Here is a 25163-nt window from a genome sequence, read left to right on the forward strand (position 1 = left end):
AAATTATAAGATTTACTGGGTATTTCAATTCCCTGAGTTACTGGTTATCTGGCAACATGTAGAAGTTTGGATCAAGAAAAAGTACTATTAGTCTAGGATTTTTTCCTGGCTATCCAATGGCGACCTTTACTTTGACCTTGACCTTCAACGGACGTCATCTTCTAGATTTTCGAGGGTTTTCGGCATTAAATTGATATAAACAGATTACTCATGGGTTTTTGGGATCGCTAAATGACGAATATGCCATCAGAATTGACCTCTGGAGGACGTGGTGGCCAGGGAAACTGCAAGGGACGTCATCTTCTAGAGTTTCGATGGTTTTCGGCATTTAATTGATGCAAATGAATTACTGGAGGGTTTTTTGAGGTCGCTAAACACGAATATGCCACCAGAACCGACTCCCGGAGCACCTGGTTTCTAAAGTCAATGAAAGGCGCTCCTGGAGTTTCTAGGGTCTTTGGTACTACATTAATGCAAACGGATTAGTTATAGGTTTTTGGGGTTGCTGAACACGAATACGTGATCAGCACAGACACAAGAGCACCTGGTGCCTAAGGCAGGTTATCTTCTGGAGTTAAAAACCTAAGAGTAATCCATTTGATTCCTCCGAAACTCCAGAAGATAACCTGTCTTAGGCACCAGGTGTACTGATCACGTATTCGTGTTCAGCAACCCCAAAAACCTATAATTAATCCGTTTGCATTAATGTAGTACCAAAGACCCTCGAAACTCCAGGAGCCCCTTTCATTGACCTTGGAAACCAGGTGCTCCGGGAGTCGGTTCTGGTGACATATTCGTGTTTAGCGACCTCAAAAAACCCTCCAGTAATTCATTTGCATCAATTAAATGCCGAAAACCATCGATACTCTAGAAGATGACGTGACTTGCAGTTGCCCTGGCCACCTCGTCCTCCGGAGGTCAATTCTGATGGCATATTCGTGTTTAGCGATCCAAAAACCCCATTAGTAATCTGTTTATATCAATTTAATGCCGAAAACCCTCGAAACTCTAGAAGATGACGTCCGTTGAAGGTCAAGGTCAAAGTAAAGGTCGCCATTGGATAGCCAGGAAAAAATTGTAGACTACTAGTACTTTTCCTTGATCCAAACTTATACGTGTTACCAGATAACCAGTAACTCAGGGAATTAGAATACCCAGTAAATCTTATAATTTTCCGAGTTTGTGTCTCTATACGGTTGAGTTGTACCCATGAGAACTTTTTATCAGGATGCTTCAAAGAGTATTTTCCCAAAGTATGAACGAAATCCACTGGGACCTAATTTCCATAAGGTTTGTGCGGGGTACTTTGAGGTTAAAAATTAAGCGGCACAATAAATGAATCAAAATAACTGTACCGTTACATGTTTAACTTCAAATATCTAGAAAACTAATGACTTTATCGTTAAGAGTGAACAGTATATTATTTACAGAGACACTATTGGAAAATCGAAAAATTTCGCTAAAATGGCAATTCCGCCAGTGGCGTAGAATTTGGGAAGAGTCAACCATTCACTCTCCCCTGTCGTACGCGTCTGGTAGTAGTCAGAAACGTTTATTTATCATAATTTAGTAGGGTGCGCAGTACCTACACTTTCTGCCAAATATGACAAGGATATGTAAAATAGTTTTAAAGTACTGGGTACAAATAGTTTTTAAATTTTTAAATAAAACACCCTGTTACTCAGTAAGGAGTCACATTTTATGTAAGTGATTTGGGTTAAATCATAATATTTTGAGGTCTAGAAACTACAATTCCTAATGTATCACCCTGTATACGCAAATTACCAGGGAAATACGCAAAAAAGATCCTCGTGGTTTTTTACTCATAGTCCTATACAGGGTGATTGATTAGTAGGGTAAAGCTCAATAGCTCCGCTATAGTAATAGATAGCAATAAAAGTTAATAACAAAAATTTTAGCCACCTTTGAGCTTCACATTACAAAATTAGTTAGAATGTTACAGGGTGTTCGATAACACAGTGGCAGACCAAACTTATGTTTTTTTTAATGGAACACCCTATATTTTATTTTAAATTCGAAATCCTGTTAACTTCTCCATCACAAAAATATAAAGGTTTGTTATGTTATACAGGGTATTTACAAAGTTATAACCAATTTTATATGAAAATCGTAACAAGTTCAACTCACTGTGTAAATAAAAATAAGCAAAACAACAATGGTTTATTAATGCCATATTTTTTAACGTATTGTCAAAATTTTCAAGAATGGTCGATATTGCTAATTTTCTTTATATCAAATACAGGGTGAGTCAAAACGCAAGTACATTATTTTCTCAGTAATTTTTAATGGAACACCCTGTATTTTATATCACTATTGAAAAGTACCATTACCGTACTTTAATTTTTAGATAACATTCCCTATATCTAAATTTATTAGTTTTCGAGATATTTTCATTTTTCAATGGACCAGTAGCGTGGCCACCCAAATCACCAGAATTTAATAAACTGGACTGATTTTTTTGGGGTTACGTTAATAATGAAGTTTATAAAATACCTCCAACAACAAGGGATGAGATGAAAAATAGAATACAAAGTGTATTTCGATGTGTTAATTTACAAATGCTCCGTAGAGTAAGTAGCTCATTCAATGATCGTTTTTAGGCGTACATAAATGTGTTAGGAGATAATTTTGAACACCTTATGTAATTAAATATTAAAAATATTTTATTAAAAGTAGCTTCTAATTTTTTCAAACATGTTTTTTTGCAAAATGTATTACTGATAAATTATGTTTTGTTCTTTATTTGTTACATTGTTACATTTACATACAAAAGTAGTGTTTAATTGTCTTCACAAAATATTGCATTTTTTGTTTGTGTGTTTTTTTGTAAAATTTATTACTAATTTTCTTTGTTTATTTGTTGCATTTACATAAAAAGATAGTTTTTAATTGTTTCAAAAATGTTGCATGTAGTGGTTGTTTTTGTTTGTAAAATGTATTACTAATAAATTATTTTTATTTCTTTATTTGCTACAGTGTTACATTGATTACCGGATTGACAATCGGTAATCTTCAATTGTCAATTCAGTCATGGCTTACTTAAAATTTAGATAAATTTAAACACCTAAAATAATTTGCTCTGAAAAATTAAAACATCTCGAAAACTAATAAATTTGGGCATAGGGAATGTTATATAAAAATTAAAGTACGTTAATGTTACTTTTCAATAATGATATAAAATACAGGTTGTTCCATTTAACATTACTGAGAAACATTTTAACATTACTTGCGTTTTGACTCACCCTGTATAAAGAAAATTAGCAATATCCATAATTCTTAAAAAAATTGACAATAAATAAAAAATATGGCATTATTAAACAATTGCTGGTGTGCTTATTTTTATTTATACAGGGAGTTGAACTTGTTACGATTTTCATACAAAATTGGTTATAACTTTGTAAATACCCTGTAGAACATTACAAACCTTTATATTTTTGTGATGGAGAAGTTAACAGGAGTTCGAATATAAAATACAATATAGGGTGTTCCATTTAAAAAAACATAAGTTATGTCTGCCACTGTGTTATCGAACACCCTGTAACATTCTAACTAATTTTGTAATGTGAAGCTCAAAGGTGGCTAAAATTTTTGTTATTAACTTTTACTGCTATCTATTACTATGGCGGAGCTATTGAGCTTTACCCTACTAATCAATCACCCTGTAGTTGTTAAAGTACCTAACTTTTTTATTACGCAACATAAACGAATGAATCAAAAAACGTAATGTTAAGAAAACCTGAGGCTATAGTTGGGTTTTAATTTCAATATTTTATAAATGCTAGAATATTCCACAGAGTGATGGGAACTTTGAGATTGGGAACTTTGATTGGTACACCCGCTATACAATGAAAATCTACCTGTTTAGCAACAATATTATTCCAGTGGTATTTTTAAAGAATCAGGCTATAACATGTTCAAAAAATCACTTAAAAATCAGACATCAAAAATGACCAATTTTTTAAGTGAGCCGATTTCTATGCACGTAAGTTTATTAAAAAACTTCAAATTTGAGATAAAATTACAAAACTTTATCTTTCAAAACATGAAACAAGATTTAAAATGACGGTTGCTAATAGTTTTAAAATGAATGAAATATTAATGTTAAGGAAGTATAAAATTAACGAGTATTAAGCATGGGAGCCCATACCCATGGGCAGGGGGGGCGTGCCACCCCTGGCTTTTAGGGTGCTTTAAATTATATATGGTTATCCAAAGTATACACAATATAATGTGCAACATCTTCACGTCTGGCCCCCTCCTAAAAATTTTTATATGGGCCCGTGTTAAGGTTATTAAATAAAAATTCATTACTTAAAAAAATCTAACTATATAGTACCAAAAGATAGCATCAAAGGAAAATAATTTAATGTACAAAATTTGATTACTTTTAACATCACATTTCATCATCTTCACTTTTTACAATTCTATTAAAAAATATAAACATAATTGATACTTAACCATATTATGGTCAAAAAGTACTTCGGATAGATAAAACTAAAGTTAGGAAATCGTCTTCATTATCCTCAAAACAGCCTCGATTTTTAAACCACCTCTCATCAAATTCTGTAACACTTCTAAATATTGTTGGTTCTCTACGTTATAGTTCCATGGAAAATCGAAGAAAACCACATAAGAACACAACCTTTTCACTAGTAAACTATCTAAATTCTCTTCGAACCTATCCCCTTTTACAAACCTTTGTAATAAAGGTTTCAAATCGGATTCCCATCTGTCGAATACTTCGAGAAATTCTTGACGAAAGGAGAGAACTATTTCCTTAGATAGTAAGTGGTTACATCTGCTCCTCATAATATGACTTTCTAAGATTTTGAACTGCCAAATGTTCATCGGACATGGGTTCCGTTCAAGATCTGAAATTATCTAAAACAAAAAGAGCAAATTAGAATAATTGATGGATTCGACCGTTACTTGATGGTAGTTCATTTTATCTAACAATAAAACACTGAAAACGTTTGTTTTCTATACTTCCACAATAGTTATTTTCCTAACAAGTGCAGAAAGTCATTCTTTTCCGCACGCGACTGCAGTTTGCCGAACTACGCGAAGCGGGAGTTCGGCAAGCAGTCGAGTGCGGAAAAGAGACTTTCTGCAAGAGTCAGGAATAATATTTTTTCTAAGAGTCTTAAAAAAATTACCAAATCTTAATGAATTAATTTAATTAATATAAAAATACATACACAAATTAATTCTTTGACAAGGTTGTCAAAACCAAACTTTCAATATAATTAGTTAGCATGACGACGATCTTGGTTTCCATGACGATGATTCAAAACGACTGTTATTGTCTACCGATTTGACTTTCGAATATTATGTCAAAATAATTTTATTTCATCGAATTGTCGCGTTAATTTCGTTAAAACAGGAACACAATAAGATATATTTGAAATAAATTAGTAAATAATATCTAAATATTAGTTTATTGCATGTATTATAATTACTTTAAGGCCATATTAACATATCTAAATTAACACGCGTGCGGAAAAGTAAAATCCGCGTGCGGAAAAATAACACGCGTGCGGAAAAGTGAAACTTTCCAAACTAAAATGCGTGCGCGAAAGTAGACATTTTTGCACGCTCGTAGAAAATAGTATATTGTGCAACAAGTGCAGAAAGGTACTAATTTCTCACGAGTTTGAAAAGTTGCGGTACGAGCGCAAGCGAGTGCCGCAATTCAAACGAGTGAGAAATTACCTTTCTGCACGTGTTTCACACTATACTTTTTCTACAAGCACAGTTTTTCCTAAAAATAAAAATCACAATTTCCAAACGACGATTAATTATAATACGTACCTATGTGATAAATTTTAAACTGTATTTAATTAATACCTACTAATCAATTTAAATTCCTTATACCTAAATAAATTGCACAGAAATCAGTTAAAAAATTAATGCACTGCCTTAATTTGTTTAAATTTAAACAATTATTACACATTATTGACATTATATTTATGCAGTCACGGATTTACACAAAACCTACTTCATTCGACGTCTCTTGCACAGGTTGCTAAATCCTTATTGGTTATTTGATAATTATAAAATGTTTAATAAGAATAAAATTGTAAAATAAAACAGTTGTAACATCCATAATTTAGTTTCTATGCTATAGTTAAATATAATAATTGTCTTATAGGTAATATATTTGTCTAAAGTTTAACCACGGATGTAAACAGAATATAACGTTACTCAGAATGCGGTAGTCCACGGATGTAAACAGAATATAACGTTACTCAGAATGAGGTAGTCAACTGTGCAGAAAAGAACTTTGCGGCACAGAAACGTCACTTTTCTGCACACTAATGTCAAATATCTTATACTGTGAGAAAATATCAAGTTTGCTAACATAAAACCGTGCAGAAAAGTGCACTTTGAATAGTGGTTGTAGAAAAAATTTATTACAACTATGTGACTACAGCTGTTTCGGCAGAGTGCCTTTCTCAAGTGATTTAGATTACTATGGGTTTGCCTTTTTAAAGTCTTTAACTGAAGAGGTTGAGGAGTGGGGAGCTGTGTGTCTCGAGTTGGTCATTCAGAATTATATCTGTATTTTTCAATTTATTAATTTCCATAGATTCTAATAAAGATAGCTTAAGACCTTTATTTTGAATATGCAGAATTTGAAACTGTTCATTAAAAGAATGATTATGATCTAGAAGCTGAAGTGCGTATGTAGAAGTGTCTGTTTTTCTATTGTTGAAAGCCCTTTTGTGTTCTGTTATCCGTTTGTCAAAGGTTCTGTCAGTTTGGCAAATAAATTAAGCAAAAATATTAAGAACAATAAGAGCCGAAAGAGAAAACAACTACAGAGTGGTGTTTACAAACTAATTTGTGGTGACTGTCCGAAAACTTACATCGGTCAAACTGGCAGAACCTTTGACAAACGGATAGCAGAACACAAAAGGGCTTTCAACAATAGAAAAACAGACACTTCGACATACGCACTTCACCTTCTAGATCTAGATCATAATCATTCTTTTAATGAACAGTTTCAAATTCTGCATATTCAAAATAAAGCTATATTCATTAGAATCTATGGAAATTAATAAATTGAAAAATACAGATATAATTCTGAATGACCAACTCGAGACAAACAGCTCCACACTCCTCAACCTCTTCAGTTAAAGACTTTAAAAAGGCAAACCCATAGAAACCCTAAATCACTTGAGAAAGGCACTCTGCCGAAACAGCTGTAGTCACATAGTTGTAATAAATTTTGTGGAAGTATAGAAAACAAACGTTTTCAGTGTTTTATTGTTAGATTAAATTAGAAATTACAACGACAAAAAATAAAGCCTTTGAAATATAAAAAATAAAGCTTTCCCCCAATGTGAGGTTATGCTACCTTACACCATGTGTTTTAGGAGGTATGACCAGTTTTATTTTGACAGTGTCCGATTTGACACTCTGTCAAAGAGTGACTCAAAGAAACTTAAAAATTTCTCAACTTTTTAAATGGTTTGCCTATATATGTTATGACATTACAAAAATTGGTTTCAACCATTTTTCTACGTCTTCAGATAACCAAGCGCCATTTTTTCGATCCATCCACAGTTCACGGTGAAATTAGATCCAGAATTGAACAGGCCAGAGCAGTTTTAAGAAGGATGTCCAAGGTATTATGTAACAGAGACCGAACATTGGTATTGCGGATCCGCCTATTTCGCTACTACGTGTTCTCGGTCTTACTTTATGGTGTCGAGTCTTGGACTGTAACTAAATATGATCTAAATCGCCTTGAGACTTTCGAAATGTGGTGCTATAGAAGAATTTTAAAAGTTTTTTGTGTGGACAAGATTCAACAACTCTACAATACTAGAACATCTCAGCAAGAATACTGAGATTATAAGAACGTCAAGAGAATAGGTCCCAAATATAGGTTGCTACAAAATATTATTCAACGGAAAATTAACTACGATTGATTCAACTGGTAGATTATGTAGTAATGAATGGCCTCCATGCTCACCTGATTTGAATCGTAAATATTATATTGGGGAAACTTGAAAAGCAGAATTTATAAAACTAAGCCAGCAATTTCTAGAGAAACATGAAGAAATACATATAATAGTGGCATTCTGCTATCGTTGTAAATCCGCCGCTCGAATAATCAACAGCATGCTAGCCGACCGAACGATTTAAGTGGTCATGGGATCTGACATCAGCACTCCAAGGAAACTGAATAATGGACTGCCATAGGGATCTGTCCTGGCTCCTCTTCTCTTTAGCCTATACATCTCTGATATACCAGAAACCAGATCAAGGAAGTTTGGTTACGCCGATGACTGGGTCCTTGCAACAAGGTGTAAGTCATTTGAAGAAACAGAAGAAATCCTCACGGCGGACTTACACATAGTGGGAAAATATTTCCGTAAATGGAGGCTCCAACCAAACGCTACGAAAACAGAGGTTTCCAGTTTCCACCTAAATAACAAGTTTGCAGGAAGAATACTCAATATTCAGTTCGAAACCACCACACTCGCCTACAATAAAACACCAAAGTACCTTGGGGTGACTCTTGACGGAACCCTATCATTCAAGGAACATCTGACAAAAACAGCGGAAAAACTTAAATCCAGAAACAACATCATTCAGAAGCTGTGCGGCACAACATGGGGAGCATCGGCTTCCACCTTGCGATCATCTGCCCTGGGCCTAGTCTTCTCAACTGCGGAATACTGCTCTTCAGCATGGCTTAACAGCCCACATATACACAAAGTAGATGCCCAATTGAATAATACAATGAGAATGATTGCTGGAGTTATAAAATCCACCCCTACGCAATGGCTCCCAGTACTGAGCCACATTCCACCACCCAAACTACGACGCATACACGCACTCACTAGTGAGTACAGAAAGATAGTAGATAATGAAAACCTGCCAATCCATCAAGATATAGATGCCGCCAACGGTAAACGTCTACGCTCCAGACGACCACCAATAAAAACAGCAAAGGTGGCTGTGGAAAATGAGTTCAACTTAACGACAACATGGACTCGAGAATGGATGGAACAACAAAATAGCAACTTACCCTGCATCACACAAAAACCACCAGGCTTTGACTTACCACGAAGCACATGGTCTATGCTGAACCGAATCAGAACCCAACACGGCAGATGTGGTTACATGATGCACAAATGGGGTAAACGACCATCCCCACTCTGTGACTGTGGACAACCACAAACCATCTATCACATCACAGAACAATGTCCCACAAGATCATATCATGGCAGGTCAGAGGATTTCCTGATGGCAGCTCCAGAGTCGATAGACTATGTAAATAAGTTAGATGTATGGCAAATGGATTTAGTGTCCGCAGTCATATAAACCCAAATAAACAACAACAAGTTAGATGTACGTTTGTGAACCTATGTATTGTCTTATACAAAATATATGTAAATGTAAATGTGTCAGATGCCATACGCTAAATAAAATAAAATAAATCTGCTATCGTTTACGATACTTTATAGGTCTGGATCCCGCGTATGAAAAAAAAGTTGATTAATAGCAAGCTGAAAATTTGTTAATAGCTTAAGGGTGTCTAATCGGAAAAACTTTGATATATGGGAACACTGGAACATGGGAAGTTTTAATTGTGGAACAGGTTAAAAATTTGGAACTTTCAGACCACGAAAACGGCACATGTATTTTGTCCGACAGAACAGACTAAAACTCTCCGAACAGAGATTAAACTCTCATGCAAAAATCAGACTGCTTTTATCACCAAATGGGCGTTTTAATGAGTGGAACATGTAGAATATGTCAAATGAAAGGAATTATGACAGGTGATAAATAGCAGTCTGATTTTTGCATGAGAGTTTAATATCTGTTCGGAGAGTTTAAGTCTGTTCTGTCGGACAAAATAAATGTGCCGTTTTCGTGGTCTGACCGTTCCAAATTTTTAACCTGTTCCACAATTAAAACTGCTCCTGTTACAGTGTTCCCATATATCAAAGTTTATCCGACTAGACACCCTTAAGCTATTAACAAATTTTCAGCTTGCTATTAATCAACTTTTTTTCATACGCGGGATCCAGACCTATTAGGTTCGTTATCAAAATAATGACTTACCTTAAATAAGGCAATAAATATTACTATCACAATTAGCTTATCCTTCACTACAGCATCATACGTTATCTTCGAGAGAGCTTGTCTCAGTCTAGCTTCCACTGCGCTCGATTCCGTAGATTTGTCAGTCGTCAGAAAATGTTTGCAAAATAACTTGATGGATTTATCTGACGTGAACCAAGTAATGGTAGAAGTAGGTGACGGGTCCCAAGGGGTGACCATAGAATGCGTAAGTGTACGCGCCAATTGACTGCGGTATCCGAATTTGTCCAAAATGTAGCTTAGGCAACCGGCGCGTTGCTTCACTTCTATGCAGCCTGTGTTAGAAACAATTTTTCTGAAAATAGAAGAAATATGTATATGAGTAAATTGGTACACCAACATCCCGATTTACTATACAATTCAAATTCAAAGTGGAATCCTCTGGAACAACTTTGTTGTGTTTTAAGTTTTACTTTTAAGGTGAGAGATTTGTCAACGCGAGTGATTTCAATGAAAGAGAATAAAGAAAAAAAGGGAAAACATTAACTCAACTGGTATGGTTACAGTATTTAGAGAGTATTTAGATAGATTATTAGAGTATAAATAATGAATCGGTCATTATGAAAAGGGGTCATCTCCACTTTTTTGACATTTCCACTTTCTGTCGAATTTGTATTTAATACACGTAGATACGTTTATTTCATACGAAAATGAGTCAACTTTCAATATTATTATCGTAAGCACAGTATACCCCACAAACCGTTCAGTTTGAAAAGGAGTGATCTCCTATGGATAACCCATTCTACAACACTATCTGTGAATGGCATACTACCAGTTCCGAAGACACGGAACAAGGCAAAAGTTACTATCCTCATTTATTTAAAATGTTTTTGTTTAATTTAGTTTAAACTAAATTTAGACTAAACTAGTTTAAACTAAACTAAATTTAGTTTAGCAGTTTAATGCTTGTAATAAACAATACAGTAGGAAAAATGAAAGAATACCCATGAACGATCATATCAAGCACATATTTTGGATTTGCTGCCTTTTTCTATAAATAACAAACGAGAGAGATGGATTATTAAGTGTTGTCTACTAAGCAAAAACCAAAATCCAAAACATACGCAGTTACATATTTATAATTGACAGAGTGAGACGGCGATACAATTGTTCAACGTAGTTATATTAATTTAGTAGACAATTTAAACTCACACTTGACTATTTCTGTACTTCTAATGTCATTCTTGGAAAAACATTCAACATTAGTAAAGATAATGATTGTATGTATAAACTACTATTCGAGTAATCGTGCTGGTCAACTATAATCTGACAGATTCATTTTTTGTCACTTTGACAGTGAAACTGGGTTAGGTTCGGTAGAGTTTATAAATTTTAATAATCAGTCGTATTTACTTAAATAAACTCAGTTCTTTAAAAGCTATTTTGATATTATATTGTATTTTTGGTTTGGCAAGTATTTATTTAATTAAAATAAGTCAATAAAATTCGTAAGTAATGATCTGTCAATATGGTTAACTTCTGTCTATGAGTTTGTCAAACGTGTACATATTACTCCGACTTTTCAATCATAGTGTATAAAATTACAGATTAGTATATTTTTACGAATGTACATTTATTTGCAGATAATGTCTGGAAAATGATCTGGATACCAAAATGATCTGAATTCATTAAGTTCACTTTCATTTAAGTCACTTAATGCAGTTGACATAAACGACATTCTTTAAATTCCTGTTACTATTTACGTCCGGCAACTTTAACATGGAGAAATTCATAATACTATATTTGCTTACTCATTATTTTTGTATTATTAATCTATATCAAATAATTAATTACGGTAGTAAAAGTAACATTTATTACCAATAAATATATAGGTATTATCAGAAAAAGAATAACATCACAAACAATTTTTGACACATTTACGTAGCGAAAAATCATACGGTGGGGTAGTAGTCACATCCGTTTTTTTACAGTATTAACTTAGTTTAGACGTTGTTTTGACTAGAAATTTTTGATTTGATTCGTATGCATATCATCGATGACGCATGGGTATTCTTTCATTTTTCCTAGTGTATTCATATTATAATGAGTATTTTTTCTTTTAATACTAGGTCTTTCTTTTCTAGTTTCTAGGTCTTTTAAAATTTTATTCATATTTTTATTCATCAGTTTGTATAGTAAATTTTAAAACGAAAAAATACATAAAAACAAGGTATTTTTCTAATAGTCTTAAAGATAAAAAGTTTTTTACCTCTCCTGTAAAATTTAAAAAAGTGGAGGCGACTCCTTTTCAAAATGACTGATTCAAATAGAGTATTTTACTATAAAAAGTCCGTTTTCGATTCCTACCCCAGCGAAAGCATTGACATATTGTTAAAATGTCGAAAGTTAGACCACCATTGGCCCTATTACCTGACAATGATTAAGACAATCCTGGTGAGAGTAAGAGTGGACTATTTTTGTTAAAAGATGCAAATGAATGTTTTTTTATAAATGATATATGTAAGATAGTGGACTGACATTGACACATGTTTACTATTAGGTGGCTATTTAAGAAGATACAAGCTTCTTCTTGATTTTTTCTCGATGGTATCATCCATAATGCTTTCCTTGCTATTTTTTTTTGCTATAAAGGATTTACATCATATTAACCGTTACACGTACAGAAGAACATTTTCCACTTACGAGATGTACACTAAAAGTTTGCTCAAATAAAAAAGGAAAACTTAATTCAATGTGCTTCTTCGTTCTAATAAACCACTCGTCAAATTATTTATGTCAATCCGAAATAGGTATCTTAGGTATTCGATACAGTACATCATGATAAGTTGATAACCCGACAGAAAAATTTAAGATTCCAATGGCCGGTTTCACCAACGACAAATAGTAGTTTATTTTATGAATAAAGTTATTCGACCAATAAACTGACATTACTCCATTTTACTAACGTCAAATAAGATATTTTATTTATTTATCAAATAAATACTTACTCTTCGAATAAATTGGCAAGTTAATCTCGCTGTAAATATTTATAAAAAAGTAAATTCGCCAGTTTATATTTATAAATATAAATATAAACGTCTAATAAATTTTATTCGACGATTAACTTCATTGATTTATTTGTTGTTGATGAAACCGGACCTAAAGAAAGCTTTCTTTATTTATGTTTAGTAAACCAAAATTATATCGCACACAAATTCAACAGAAAGGAGTAATGATAAAATGAGAAGATACTAAAGCAATATCTGTATACTGCTATAATAACACAAAATTTATTAAAATAAAAAAAACAGTACTTACTCTAATAATGCCCAATTCTTGCCCCTCTCGAACACCACTGGCCAATATCTTTCGTCGTAAACTTCAACTTTTGTTAATGTATTTAAATCAGGTATGATTCCAGGTCCCTAAAATACAATTATTATTATTAACGTCATCATACATCTGCATCTTCAATCAAAAGTACCCCTATATCAACTTAAATCTTAAACACTACAATTTTTCATTTTGTAGATACATTATTTTTTTCGCGAGAGGTCTAACAAAAATAAGTTAGTGTAGCCTTTCACGCCCAGTAACTTGGTTTTCCAGCTTGGAGACTGTGAATTTAATCTTCATCGATGCTTTGTTAATGTCACAGTCTATAAGCTATTAAAACCATACACATAGCCATAACATTAATGTATTATTACACATTATTTTCTACAATATTCTAAACAAACACACAAACATTAGTATAAGTATAGTATAGTTGATCCAAAAGATGGCATAACCCAGACACCCAAAGTGAAAGTTATCCTTCAACACCAAATTGTTCTATATGGTCCACATAATGTCCAGAAAAAAGTCACACCATTTTGAGCGTCGGATTTGGGGGGGAAAGGGGGGAGAAATCGGTAAATTCGTAGTTTTTTAAGTTTTTCGCCAATATTTCTAAAACTATGCGGTTTAGCATGAACAACCCTCTATACAAAATTTTCTACATTAAAATTGAAATGAAAAAGGCCCTATGCATAATCTTTCTAAAATGAATGGTTCCAAAGTTACGGAGGTAGTATAGTATAACTGGTCCAAAAAAGGCATAACCCAAACATCCAAAGTAAAAGTTTTCCTCCAACACCAAAATGTTCTATATGGTCCACATATTGTTCAGTAAAAAGTTACACCATTTTGAGCGTCCGGTTTGGGAGGGAGATGGTAAAGAAGCCGGTAAATTAGTAGTTTTTTTAAGTTTTTCGTCAATATTTCTAAAACTATGCTTTAGCGTAAACAAATGTTATATACAAAAATGTTCTACATGAAATTTAAAACAAAAAATGTTCTATACATAATTGTCATAAAATCAACGGTTCCAGAGTTACGGAGGGTGAAAAGTCGAGGTCTTCGATACTTTTTATATTTTTTGGGCAATATTTATGATATAACTATACCAAAAACCCAGACATCCAAAGTGAAAGTTATCCTCCAACACCAAATTGTTCTTTATGGTCCACATGATGTTCAGAAAAAAGTCACACCATTTTGAGCGTCGGGTTTGATGGGGAGAGGGGGGAGAAATCGGTAAATATAAAAAGTATCGAAAACCTCCACTTTTTACCCTCCGTAACTCTGGAACCGTTGATTTTATAACAATAATGTGTAGAACCTTTTTTGTCTTAAATTTTATGTAGAACATTTTTCTATAGAACATTCCTTACGCTAAAGCATAGTTTTAGAATGACGAAAAACTTAAAAAAACTACTAATTTACCGATTTCTCCCCCATCTGCCCCCCAAACCGGACGCTCAAAATGGTGTAACTTTTTACTGAACAATATGTGGACCATATAGAATAATTTGATGTTGAAGGAAAACTTTTACTTTGGATGTCTGGGTTAGGCCTTTTTTTGGACCAATTATACTATACTACCTCCGTAACTTTGGAACCGGTCATTTTAGAAGGGTTATGCATAGGGCCTTTTTTATTTCAAATTTAATGTAGAACAATTTTGTGGAGAAGGTTGTTCATGCTAAACCGCTTAGTTTTAGAAATATTGACGAAAAACGTAAAAAACTACGAATTTGCAAATTTCTCCCCCCTCTCCCCCAAACCCGACGCTCAAAATGGTGTGACTTTTTTCTGAACATTATGTGGACCATATAGAACAATTTGGTGTTGGAGGATAACTTTCACTTTGGATGTCTGGGTTTGGGTCTAACTATACCATACTACATATCTATAATATATTGGGAATTTTAGTTAAATACATTAATTACCTTAATATTAATAGTAGTACCGTTCAGTTTCATCACTCTTAAATTTGCATAGCAAATTTCTCCCAACTGAACTTCCTTGGGTATTATTAATCGAGGTTCCACAGCTAACACATACAAATGTCGAAAAGCTTGTAAGTGATATCTAGAATAAAAATTTAACAATTTAATAGTTCAATAAAAAACAATAAATATAAATAAAATCCTAATTAATACTAGATGTGATTTTGGACCCTACCGTTATACTATTATCACAGTATAAAGAGGGACAGTAGAACCACTCTCCGAAAAATTTGAAGTAAAATCTGTAGTCGCGCATGGCGACCGCGCAATGTTCTTAGTCGCTTTTGCCCCACTCTCGCATTGCTAGTCGCATAGAAACGTACAGATTTTAACAGGGAAAATCCGCATCCCCCACTGGTGAACTACCAATTGCGTACTGCCGGTATTACTTCTTGAGATCAAAGCGCCGACAGAGGAGTGGTTTTACTGTGGAACCTCTATATACTGTGCTATTATATAAAAATAAATCCTTATTTCTGTATGTCATTGACTTTACCGATTCCATCTTTTTTTTAAGTTTCCAATACTTTGTAGGTTCTTATACAGTGTGTCAATTTTAAAACTTACAATGGCTATATCTCACGAACAAAAGCTGATATCGAAAAATGCTTGAAACCGTTTCTAGGATAGTAAGGAGGAACTAAAATGACATGAAAGAGAACTCACCTCCATCAACCCCCTAGGCCCCACCCATCACAACCAAAAAGGTTTAAATTGCAAACCCCTACTTGTGATACATCATTGAAAAGGCTATAAAAAATGCTATTCAATGGTATAAATAATAATTATACAGGGTGAAGCAATAATTGTGAAACTTTGGCATAATTGAAAAATTTAATAAGGTTTTGTTGAATTACAAATTTATTAAAAATGTCAATTAAGTAAATATTTAATGTGAATTCCGTTGTTTGGTAAACAATAATACAGCCTATTTTCAAATTCTGCACGAAATTTAGCAAATGTTCTAGTAATAGGGCGACATACTTGAGTAATTCTTTCTCGCAATTCCTCAAGTGAAGCAAGTTGAGTTATATAAACAACTGATTTAGGGTAACCCCATAGAAAAAAGTAATATACTATCCTACTATAAAAAGTACTATCCAATGGTATAAATAATAATTATACAGGGTGTTAATATCAGCTGGCTTACTATGACTTTTGTATTTGTAATGCTATCTCCCGGACTATTATTTTAAATGGTAAGTGTCCGCTCGTACTTTTTTTTGTTAATTAAAACTTAATGTGCCATTTTTGCCTTAAATCAGTTGTTTATAAAACTTAACTTGCGTCACTTGGGAAATTGCGAGAAATAATAATTACTCAAGCATGTCGCCCTATTACTAGAAAAACATTTGTCAAATTTCGTGCAGAATTTGAAAATAGACTGTATTATTGTTTACAAGACAACGGAACCCACTTTGAACATTTACTTAATTGACATTTTTATCAAATTTGTAGTTCAACAAAACCTCATTAAATTTAAGCCAAAGTTTCACAATTATTGCTTCACCCTGTATAATTATTATTTATACCATTGGATAGCATTTTTTATAGCCTTTTCAATGATGTATCACAAGTAGGGTTTTGCAATTTAAACTTTTTTGGTTGTGGTGGGTGGAGCCTAGGGGGTTGATGGGGGTGAGTTCTCTTTCATGTCATTTTAGTTCCCCCTTACTATCCTAGAAACGGTTTCAAGCATTTTTCGTTTTCAGCTTTTGTTCGTGAGATATATCCATTTTAAGTTTTAAAATTGACACACTGAATATACAGGGTGTCCAGAAACTCTACCGACAAACGAAGACAGGAGATTCCTCAGAAAATTTAAAGACAATTTAACCCAATTCACCTAGTCCGAAAATGCCTCCTAAGGGAGCTAGTCATGTAATTAGTTTTTCTTAAATACCTCCAGAACGCTTCTATTTAGAAAAACGAAAATTGGTATGCATATTTACTTTCCAGAAATGAATCGATTTCATCCATTGCGAATTTCTAGTACCGGTCATAGGCGTCCGTTTTGGGTAGGGCAACGGTTATTTTATCGCATAACTTTTTTGTCTTTAACTTTTAAGCATTTTTGATACTGGATTATTAAATCGTGAGGTATTCTAGTACTAAAAGGTACTCTTGTTTTAAGTCGGTAGGACGCACCGTTTTCTAGAAAAATCGATTTGAAAGTTTTTCGTTCTGGAAATTTGAAAAAAAATTGAAAAAAATTTTCAAAAAGAAACGATGTATTTTACCAACTTGAAGCAAGAGTAACTTTTAGTACTCGAATACCTTATAATTGAATATTCTAGTGCCAAAAATGCTTAAAAATTAAAGACAAAAAAGGTAGGCAATAAAATAACTGTTGACCTACCCAAAACGGACGCCTATGACCGGTACTAGAAATTCGCAATTAATGAAATCGATTTATCTCTGGAATATAAATAAATGTACCAGTTTTCGTCTTTCTAAATAGTTTTTTTTTTTGAATTTTTTTTTAAATTCAAAAAACGAAAAATTTTCAAATCGATTTTTCTAGAAAACGGTGTATTCTACCGACTTAAAGCAAGAGTACCTTTTAATACTAGAATACCTTACAATTTAATAATTCAGAGTCAAAAATGCTTAAAAAGTAAAGACAAAAAAGTTGGGCGATAAAATAACCGTTGCCCTACCCAAAACGGACGCCTATGATCGGTACTAGAAATTCGCAATCAATGTAATAGAGTTATCTCTAGAAGATAAATACGCGTACCAATTTTTGTTTTTCTAAATAGAGGCGTTCTGGAGGTATTTAAGAAAAACTTATTACAAGACGCCATCTTCAAAGAGCTCTAGCTCCCTTAGGAAGCATTTTCGGACTAAGCGAATTGGGTTAAATTGTCTTAAAATTATCTGAAGAATCTTCTGTCTTCGTTTGTCGGTAGAGTTTCTGGACACCCTGTATATAAGATTCTTGAACTCCTAAGTGGAGCATAGAGCGTCATCCAGTTCTATTTTGCGCCAAGGTCTTCACTTCATTCCAAAACTTTCCTTGACCTCTTATCTCGCCCATCTTCTCCAAGGTTGCTTGGCGACCTATTTTTCTTTATCCTTGGGAAGTCCACTCTAGGGCAGTCTTTACAATACTGGAGCTATTTTTTCGCATCTGGACTTTATTTCATTTTCTAGTCTCTTTTGTTCGGTCATGTGTAGAGATCTTTGTTTCTGATAATGTTACGCCAGAAAATAATAATTCTTCGAGACATTTGTTAAATAAGAAAGACCTGCAGTTTGTCTGTAAGAGTTTTTGTCACTTTCCAGGTTTCACATCCGTAGAGTAGAACAGACATGACATTTGACTGGAATATTCGAATATTTGTCTTTGCAGTATATTGTCAGAGTTCCAAACAGGGTTGAGCATGCTGAATGCTTGTTAAGCTTTTCGTATTCTCATACGAATATTGTCTCCTGTACCTCCGCTTCCTGTTATGACACTATTGTTTTAACAACCATAAATATGAATATCGAAAATGTGCATACTACACAAATAACTTACCTATTGTCATTACTATGCGTAGGAAATTTGGGATAAAAGGCACAAATAAGTGCTGCAACACTAGCAGAAGAATTTGAGAGCGTGTAGCGACCGCCCCCTAAAAACAATAACCCTAAAGCCATATGTATGGCTAAATGGGAACCGTATGTAACTACAGGACTACTAGATACACCAACTCGTCTTCGTAAATGACGTACTAATCTCATAATTTCTAAACTCCCCGTACCAGCCATTACCTGTTAAAAAAAAAGGATTATTAAGACTTCTTCATTAAAAAAGAAAAACCAAAATTAAAATTGTGTCTTTCTTCTTTTTATCCACATTCTCGTAAAATAGACTTACCATCGATACTGACAGCAACAATACGTTCAAACATGTTTCTATTGTGGATTTTCCAGCCAATTCTGCTATAGATTTCCCCGTAAGCGAAGTAAACATATGGCAAAAGTAAAATAACGTTTCAAATGCTTCTTCGTCGGCAGTACCTGCGAATTTAAGACCTAGAGCGAAACAGGCACCTGCCACTATGTTACAGTACGCTTGGCTGAAACGAAAAATATATTTAATAATATCTTGTAAACTAAAAATAATTTAAAATTAACTTATTAGTCCAGTCGTCAGAAATTTTACCTTTAAAAATCATACGAACAAGCTAAATTTTGCGGAGAATGTCAAAGTTTGACACTCATATCCACGGACTTCCCCTAAAATCCTCGTAGGGGAGGAAAACGTAAAACGTCGATTTACCAAGAATATGTACGCCGTAGGAAAAAAAGTTTCAAACAAAAAATGTAGCTGATATAATTTTGAACAAAAATGTTTATTAGCATTTTTGTGTAAAATGAAGTTGTCTCAGAAACAACGCTTGAAGCGACTGGCGATTTTGATGAGAGTTGCGCGCGCGAAATCAAATTAAATAAAGTTTGTATAAACTCGCTATTGTAATTTTCAACGTTAGAGGGACCGAATATAGCATCAGAAGAAGAAAATTCAAATAAATAAATAAAATTTAGAGAAATAAACGTCAGTAGCAATTAGTAGCTAAGTAACTGATTAAACAAGTAGAGTATGTGAGTTACTGAGTATAGTATATACTTACTTCATTGCTTCATAGTCTACATTTAAATTATGCAATGGTTGAACCATGCAATGCGGTCTTATAGTGGAAGGTACTTGAGATTCAACCCAATCTTTGGTTGGTTCGATATCGTTCCATAAAATAAGGGCTGCAACAATTTTTTAAAGTTATTGAAGAAGCAATACTGAGTTATATTCGGCACATAATAAGCAAAACATGAACTTACATCTGGATAAAATCCGTAACAATAAGAAATCGGGTCTAACAAAATCCAGTAAATATTGCGTCTGAGGAGGGGCCATCCAATCGGCGACAGCTTTATTCCCAGTACCCAAATACATCAGTCCTAAGGCTAGAGTGGAACCAGGAGCTGTAACGTCTAGATTTACTGACGTCCCTTCACGAATTTGGAAAGACGGTGTTTTATATTTGTCTTTTTGCGAGCCTGAAACCAAAAAATTATTTGTTATAGTCACAAAATAAGTATTTTCTATGACATTATACAGTTAACGTTGCAGTACTGTACTCGGGAAACTCAAGAAAGCAGGTCTTCCTGTTCCATTCAATTCTAGTGTAAACAATATTTATATTGGATGAAAGAATATCCGAGAGCATTACTAGAAAACTTTTTAAAGGGATTTTTAATACATACCTATAAGCGGCCGTTTGTTTCCTCCGACCATGTAGTAATGTAAAGTATCAGGTACATTCAAGTCTGATAATCCAGAAGGACTTTCACCATGTCTTAATGTAACTAACCTGCAATACAATTATTCTATTAAAATTTGGACGTCGAGGAAATTGAATGCTGAAGTTTCAATGTCAGTGAGATCCCGGAAGCCCCGATGAATACTTTAGAGGGGAATTCACATCATTATCATCGTCATCATGGCATCTACACTCCTGAAAGAGCGAATGTCACCTCTTTGGGCTCTTCCGATTCATCTGTCGCGGGGAATCAGTCTGCAATAACTTTAAGGTTTATAATTGGTTGTTGTGACTTGGTTTTCTTCACAATATTGCTCCATTCTTTCTTCTTTTTGCATATCGATACCTAAAGTCCATTCACTTTACAGATTCCCAACTGTAAACAAACGCGCATACAAACGAAGCTAAACAGGGTCGTCCTGAAGTGTATCTTAAAAACCAACACGCTACCTACAATTTGAATTTGCAGACTGACCAGTTTGGACCTGTAAAATGAGAATCCGCCTCGTTTAGGGCAATCAATTACATTTAACAGCCTCTTGACGAATGAGACGGCGAATAGTACACGTTCGTTTGTTTATAGTTGGGAATTTTCTATATGAATGTGGTTTAAACTCCAAAACCTCTCGACTGTTTTTGTTTGTTTTTGATATTTTGGTCTTTTTTATGTATCAGAACTCCTACCACCTTTTTTAATGCCTTCTGCATTAAGTTGAGACCTTAATAAAACAAAACAATACAGATTTTCTTCGTCAATTGACTGTTACATATAGTTTTTAGCGGTATCGAAAGTGCGAATTGCCGTGATGGTTGCCAACCTTCTTAGAGGAGATGGCACATGAAGAAGAAGAAGATATAGTTTTTGTCCGTAAAGTACAATTGCAGATTTTCAGTTGAGAGGTTTTGGAGTTTAGGTATCGATATGAATTTTCATTCTCGAACCTATCTTCCAAGGTTCTCTATTGTCCGGTTCCCTTATGTCGTTTTGGGTCTTCCTCGTGGGCTACCTGTTAGTTGATGATTTTCTTGATAACTGCCTCTGGATCTCTTCTTTCCAGATATCCCATTTCCTCCCATTTCAAAAGTCTTCTTATTTCGTGGTTCATCAATTTTTTAAATTCATTATTACCTAAGTGTAGTGGGCCTGCTATTCTCCGACTTATTTTTCTCTCTACGATCCTTGTTGGATTTGAGGTTTTCGCGAGACCATGTGATTTCTGTGGTTTCTGGGCTTGACTCTGCGTTGAATAGCTTTGGTTTTTAGAACATTATTCTTTTGAGGGAGTTTCGGCAAGGCCATTGTCAAGTCAGATCAGAAATTCGTTATATATCGTGGCAAACTAGGCTAAAAACACTGCGTATCACAGCTCCACAGCTCAATATAATATAATTGGAGCAACAAAGTATTTAACATATCACTTATGCGGAAAAAGCACTAAAATTAAATAAATCTATGTAAATGTATTTACCCTAAAGCTAAACCTGCTGCCAAAGAATACGACTCTCTGTCGATGCTGTTCTCCATTTCTGGTCCTGGAGGTCTTCCGATTTCAGTCAGCAAGACTTCGGTCATGTGCCTGTGAGCGGTTCCTTGATATACCAAACCTATACCTAACAGTCCAGCCACTTGTAAGGTTTGGGGAATATCAAGCTCCATAGACGTCGGAGGAAGCAAGGCTTCAACGTGAATTGCTAAGGTTTTAGTAAGGCAAGGATGGGCAGTACCTCTAAATGCGGCAGAAAGACCTGAAAAATTGGTCAATAATAGTGTGGCGCGATAAGTTTTAATTAAAAATAATGGCGGAAATTATGAAGATGTAGGTTTTGGATGTCGTTGAGTTAAAATGTAATGCTGTTCTGAATGTGGCACTTCCGGTTATACCGGAAGTAGACGAACACTTTGTTTAAATAAGACCTGATAGTTTTTATTTTTATTTTCGAATTCTACCTGAAATTTTAGATAAAATTTGTGGACAATGTCCTATATCAAAAATGAAGTATTTTCAAGATATTTCAATTTTTTCAAGATCTTGAAAAATCATTTGAAAAAATCCCAGTTGCTTACTTTAAATAGAACATCCTGTATTTTATTACAATTCGTTGTTATTGGTATATATAGTGGTCAACCAACCACTTTTGAGGTATTTCATTATCTTAATTTCTCTCAAGTTCTGAATGCTGGCTGGGCGTAGTAAATTGTACTACACCCAGTATATAAAATATTGTAAAAAAATTTAAGCTTACCTAAAAGTATACCAACACTAGTCATTTCATGTAGTTTTTCTAAATAGTTGAAAGTACTATTAAAGGCTAAGTTCTTTAAATGTCCATTTAATCCCAAAGCTAGCAAAAATCCAGCATGCTCCATTTGTACATCGTTACCTCCTAAAAATAAGAAAATATAGAATTTTGAAGCATGGATCGGACAAAAGAAATGAGATGATGCAATGAAATTTTTACGGTCAAATTTTAACAGAATGAGGAAACTTTTCTGTAACCGCAATACCAATATAACGCTCCGGATAAGAATGCTTCGATGTTATATTTTCCTCACCCTTTTGTATGAGGTTGAGGTATGGACACAACAATCCAACATTAGAAACCTGGAAGCATTCAAAATGTGGTGTTACCGATCTATTCTGAAAATATCATGAATGGATCGCAAAACAAACGTACAAGTTCTCGAACAACCAGGAAAACAATGCGAAAGAAAGTTGGAATACTTGGGGCATATTATGAGAGATGAAAAATATGAACTATTAAGGATGCAGGCAAAATGAAAGGCAGAAGAAGCGTAAGAAAACGTAGAATCTCATGGTCTGGATGCAGTTCAATTGAACTATTCAGGCGCGTAACCAACAAAATTATAATTTGCAGAATGATCTCCAAGCTCCGATAGGACCGGAACTTGAAGAAGAAGTCTCAATAAAGTTGGGGATTAAGTTATGTAACTAATTAAAAAAAATAAAATTTATTAATACGCTTTTAGTTTACCTCCTTTGCCTTTGTTAAAAATAATCCAAGTATTGTCGATGTTGTGCGCATCTGGAGTTATCCTCAATCCATTTGCTACTCCGTTGTGAAAGAGAGGCCACAAATTCATATTTGCAGGTGTATCGATATGATTTAAGTCTACGGTAGTACCTCTTGGAGGGGCCTTTCCTATCAAGCATAGAGCAGGGGCTGGAAGAGGTTCTGTAATAACTGGAGTTGCTGTACGAAGAGTTATCATTCCCCTGGAATAAAATAGAATATTAATAATACAATATTACCTTACCAAAAAGTTAAATAAGAACGGTTTCAAACTGTAAAAACTTTCGAAACGGAAAGGATATTTCCGAGTTGGAAATTGAGACGTCAAATATTAAATATGGGCCATTCCACGAACATACGCCTGCTTTGGATTACTTCGACAGCGAATATTTGACTGTGCAACATAAGAAGTACGAAAGTAAATGGCGCTAATAATTATCCCAATAAACAACAATGTAATTTGCAATTTACTTTCGTTCTTCTTATTTTGCACAGTAAAATATTAGTTGTCGAAGTAATCCAAAACAGGCGTATGTTCGTGGAATAGGGTATATAGCAGATAATGCAGTTGAACAAATAAAAGTTTTATTTGAAATTAGACAAACAAAAATGTAAACAAAATCGTTGTAACGATAAATAGCTAAACGTGGACCAAGAGAGAAATATCAGGCCCCACGTTGGGCGCCATTTTATGAAACCGTCTACAAGTGATTTTAGGTGGTAATAAGAAAAACAGTCCATAAAATATTATAGCTATGTCGTGGTACAGTACAACCAGAATTTAAAGACCAGTTATTGCCAGAAATATGAAAACTTTATACCGTAAACTACATAATTTAATGAATTTTCCATACACGACTAGTAATGAAACTGCAATATACATAAGAGTATGAAATAAACAAAAAATACTAATTATTAAAAAGTACCCTTATGTGAAAGGATAATACGCTAAATTGTTATATGGTCTTAACTTTATATTTACCTTCCAACCGGCAAAGCCATAGTCCGTATACAAATCCCATACAGATGTTTTTCTTGTTCTTCGATAAAATCGTGATCAGACACATCGGGTCTTTGGGTTAAAACGATCGGTACAGGTCTCGAACTCTGAAGCATTTTTCTAGCTTCATTTACTCTGACGTCATCGTTAAAGCGTAACTTCATAAGGGAATTCACTAGGTCTTCCATGCCATCCACCGGATCTGCGTCTGTTTTAAAACCTGTTAAAAGATAACCAAACATTTAAAACGTTTATTCGATCAGTTCGACCGAAAAACTTAGCAACAAAAATAAACACAAGAAAAAAATTAATTGCCAAATTGGAAAAAAATCAAATTGATTTTGACACAATAACAATGATTTTGTCGATAGCTAAATAATTCTCTTTATATCCATAATATCATCA

The 25163-nt window shown here is 34.0% G+C and overlaps 1 protein-coding gene across 1 annotated transcript in view; it reads right to left on the bottom strand.

Moving 5' to 3' along the window:
* Positions 1-4332: 4332 nt before the first annotated feature.
* LOC114333401 (anaphase-promoting complex subunit 1) overlaps positions 4333-25163 on the bottom strand; it is a 64319-nt gene continuing 43488 nt past the window's right edge. The window contains exons 14-26 of the mRNA XM_050654874.1: positions 24741-24978; positions 23720-23961; positions 22970-23110; positions 22195-22471; positions 20670-20776; positions 20244-20462; positions 20039-20165; positions 19282-19483; positions 18940-19175; positions 15357-15498; positions 13402-13508; positions 10105-10438; positions 4333-4902 (exon numbers count right to left, since the gene is read on the bottom strand). Of these exons, the coding sequence (XP_050510831.1) occupies positions 4522-4902; positions 10105-10438; positions 13402-13508; positions 15357-15498; positions 18940-19175; positions 19282-19483; positions 20039-20165; positions 20244-20462; positions 20670-20776; positions 22195-22471; positions 22970-23110; positions 23720-23961; positions 24741-24978 (2753 nt within the window). The 3' untranslated portion in view covers positions 4333-4521. The remainder of the gene's footprint in view (positions 4903-10104; positions 10439-13401; positions 13509-15356; positions 15499-18939; positions 19176-19281; positions 19484-20038; positions 20166-20243; positions 20463-20669; positions 20777-22194; positions 22472-22969; positions 23111-23719; positions 23962-24740; positions 24979-25163) is intronic.

This window comes from Diabrotica virgifera, chromosome 6 (genome assembly GCF_917563875.1).
Source record: "Diabrotica virgifera virgifera chromosome 6, PGI_DIABVI_V3a".
Lineage (NCBI taxonomy): Eukaryota > Metazoa > Arthropoda > Insecta > Coleoptera > Chrysomelidae > Diabrotica > Diabrotica virgifera.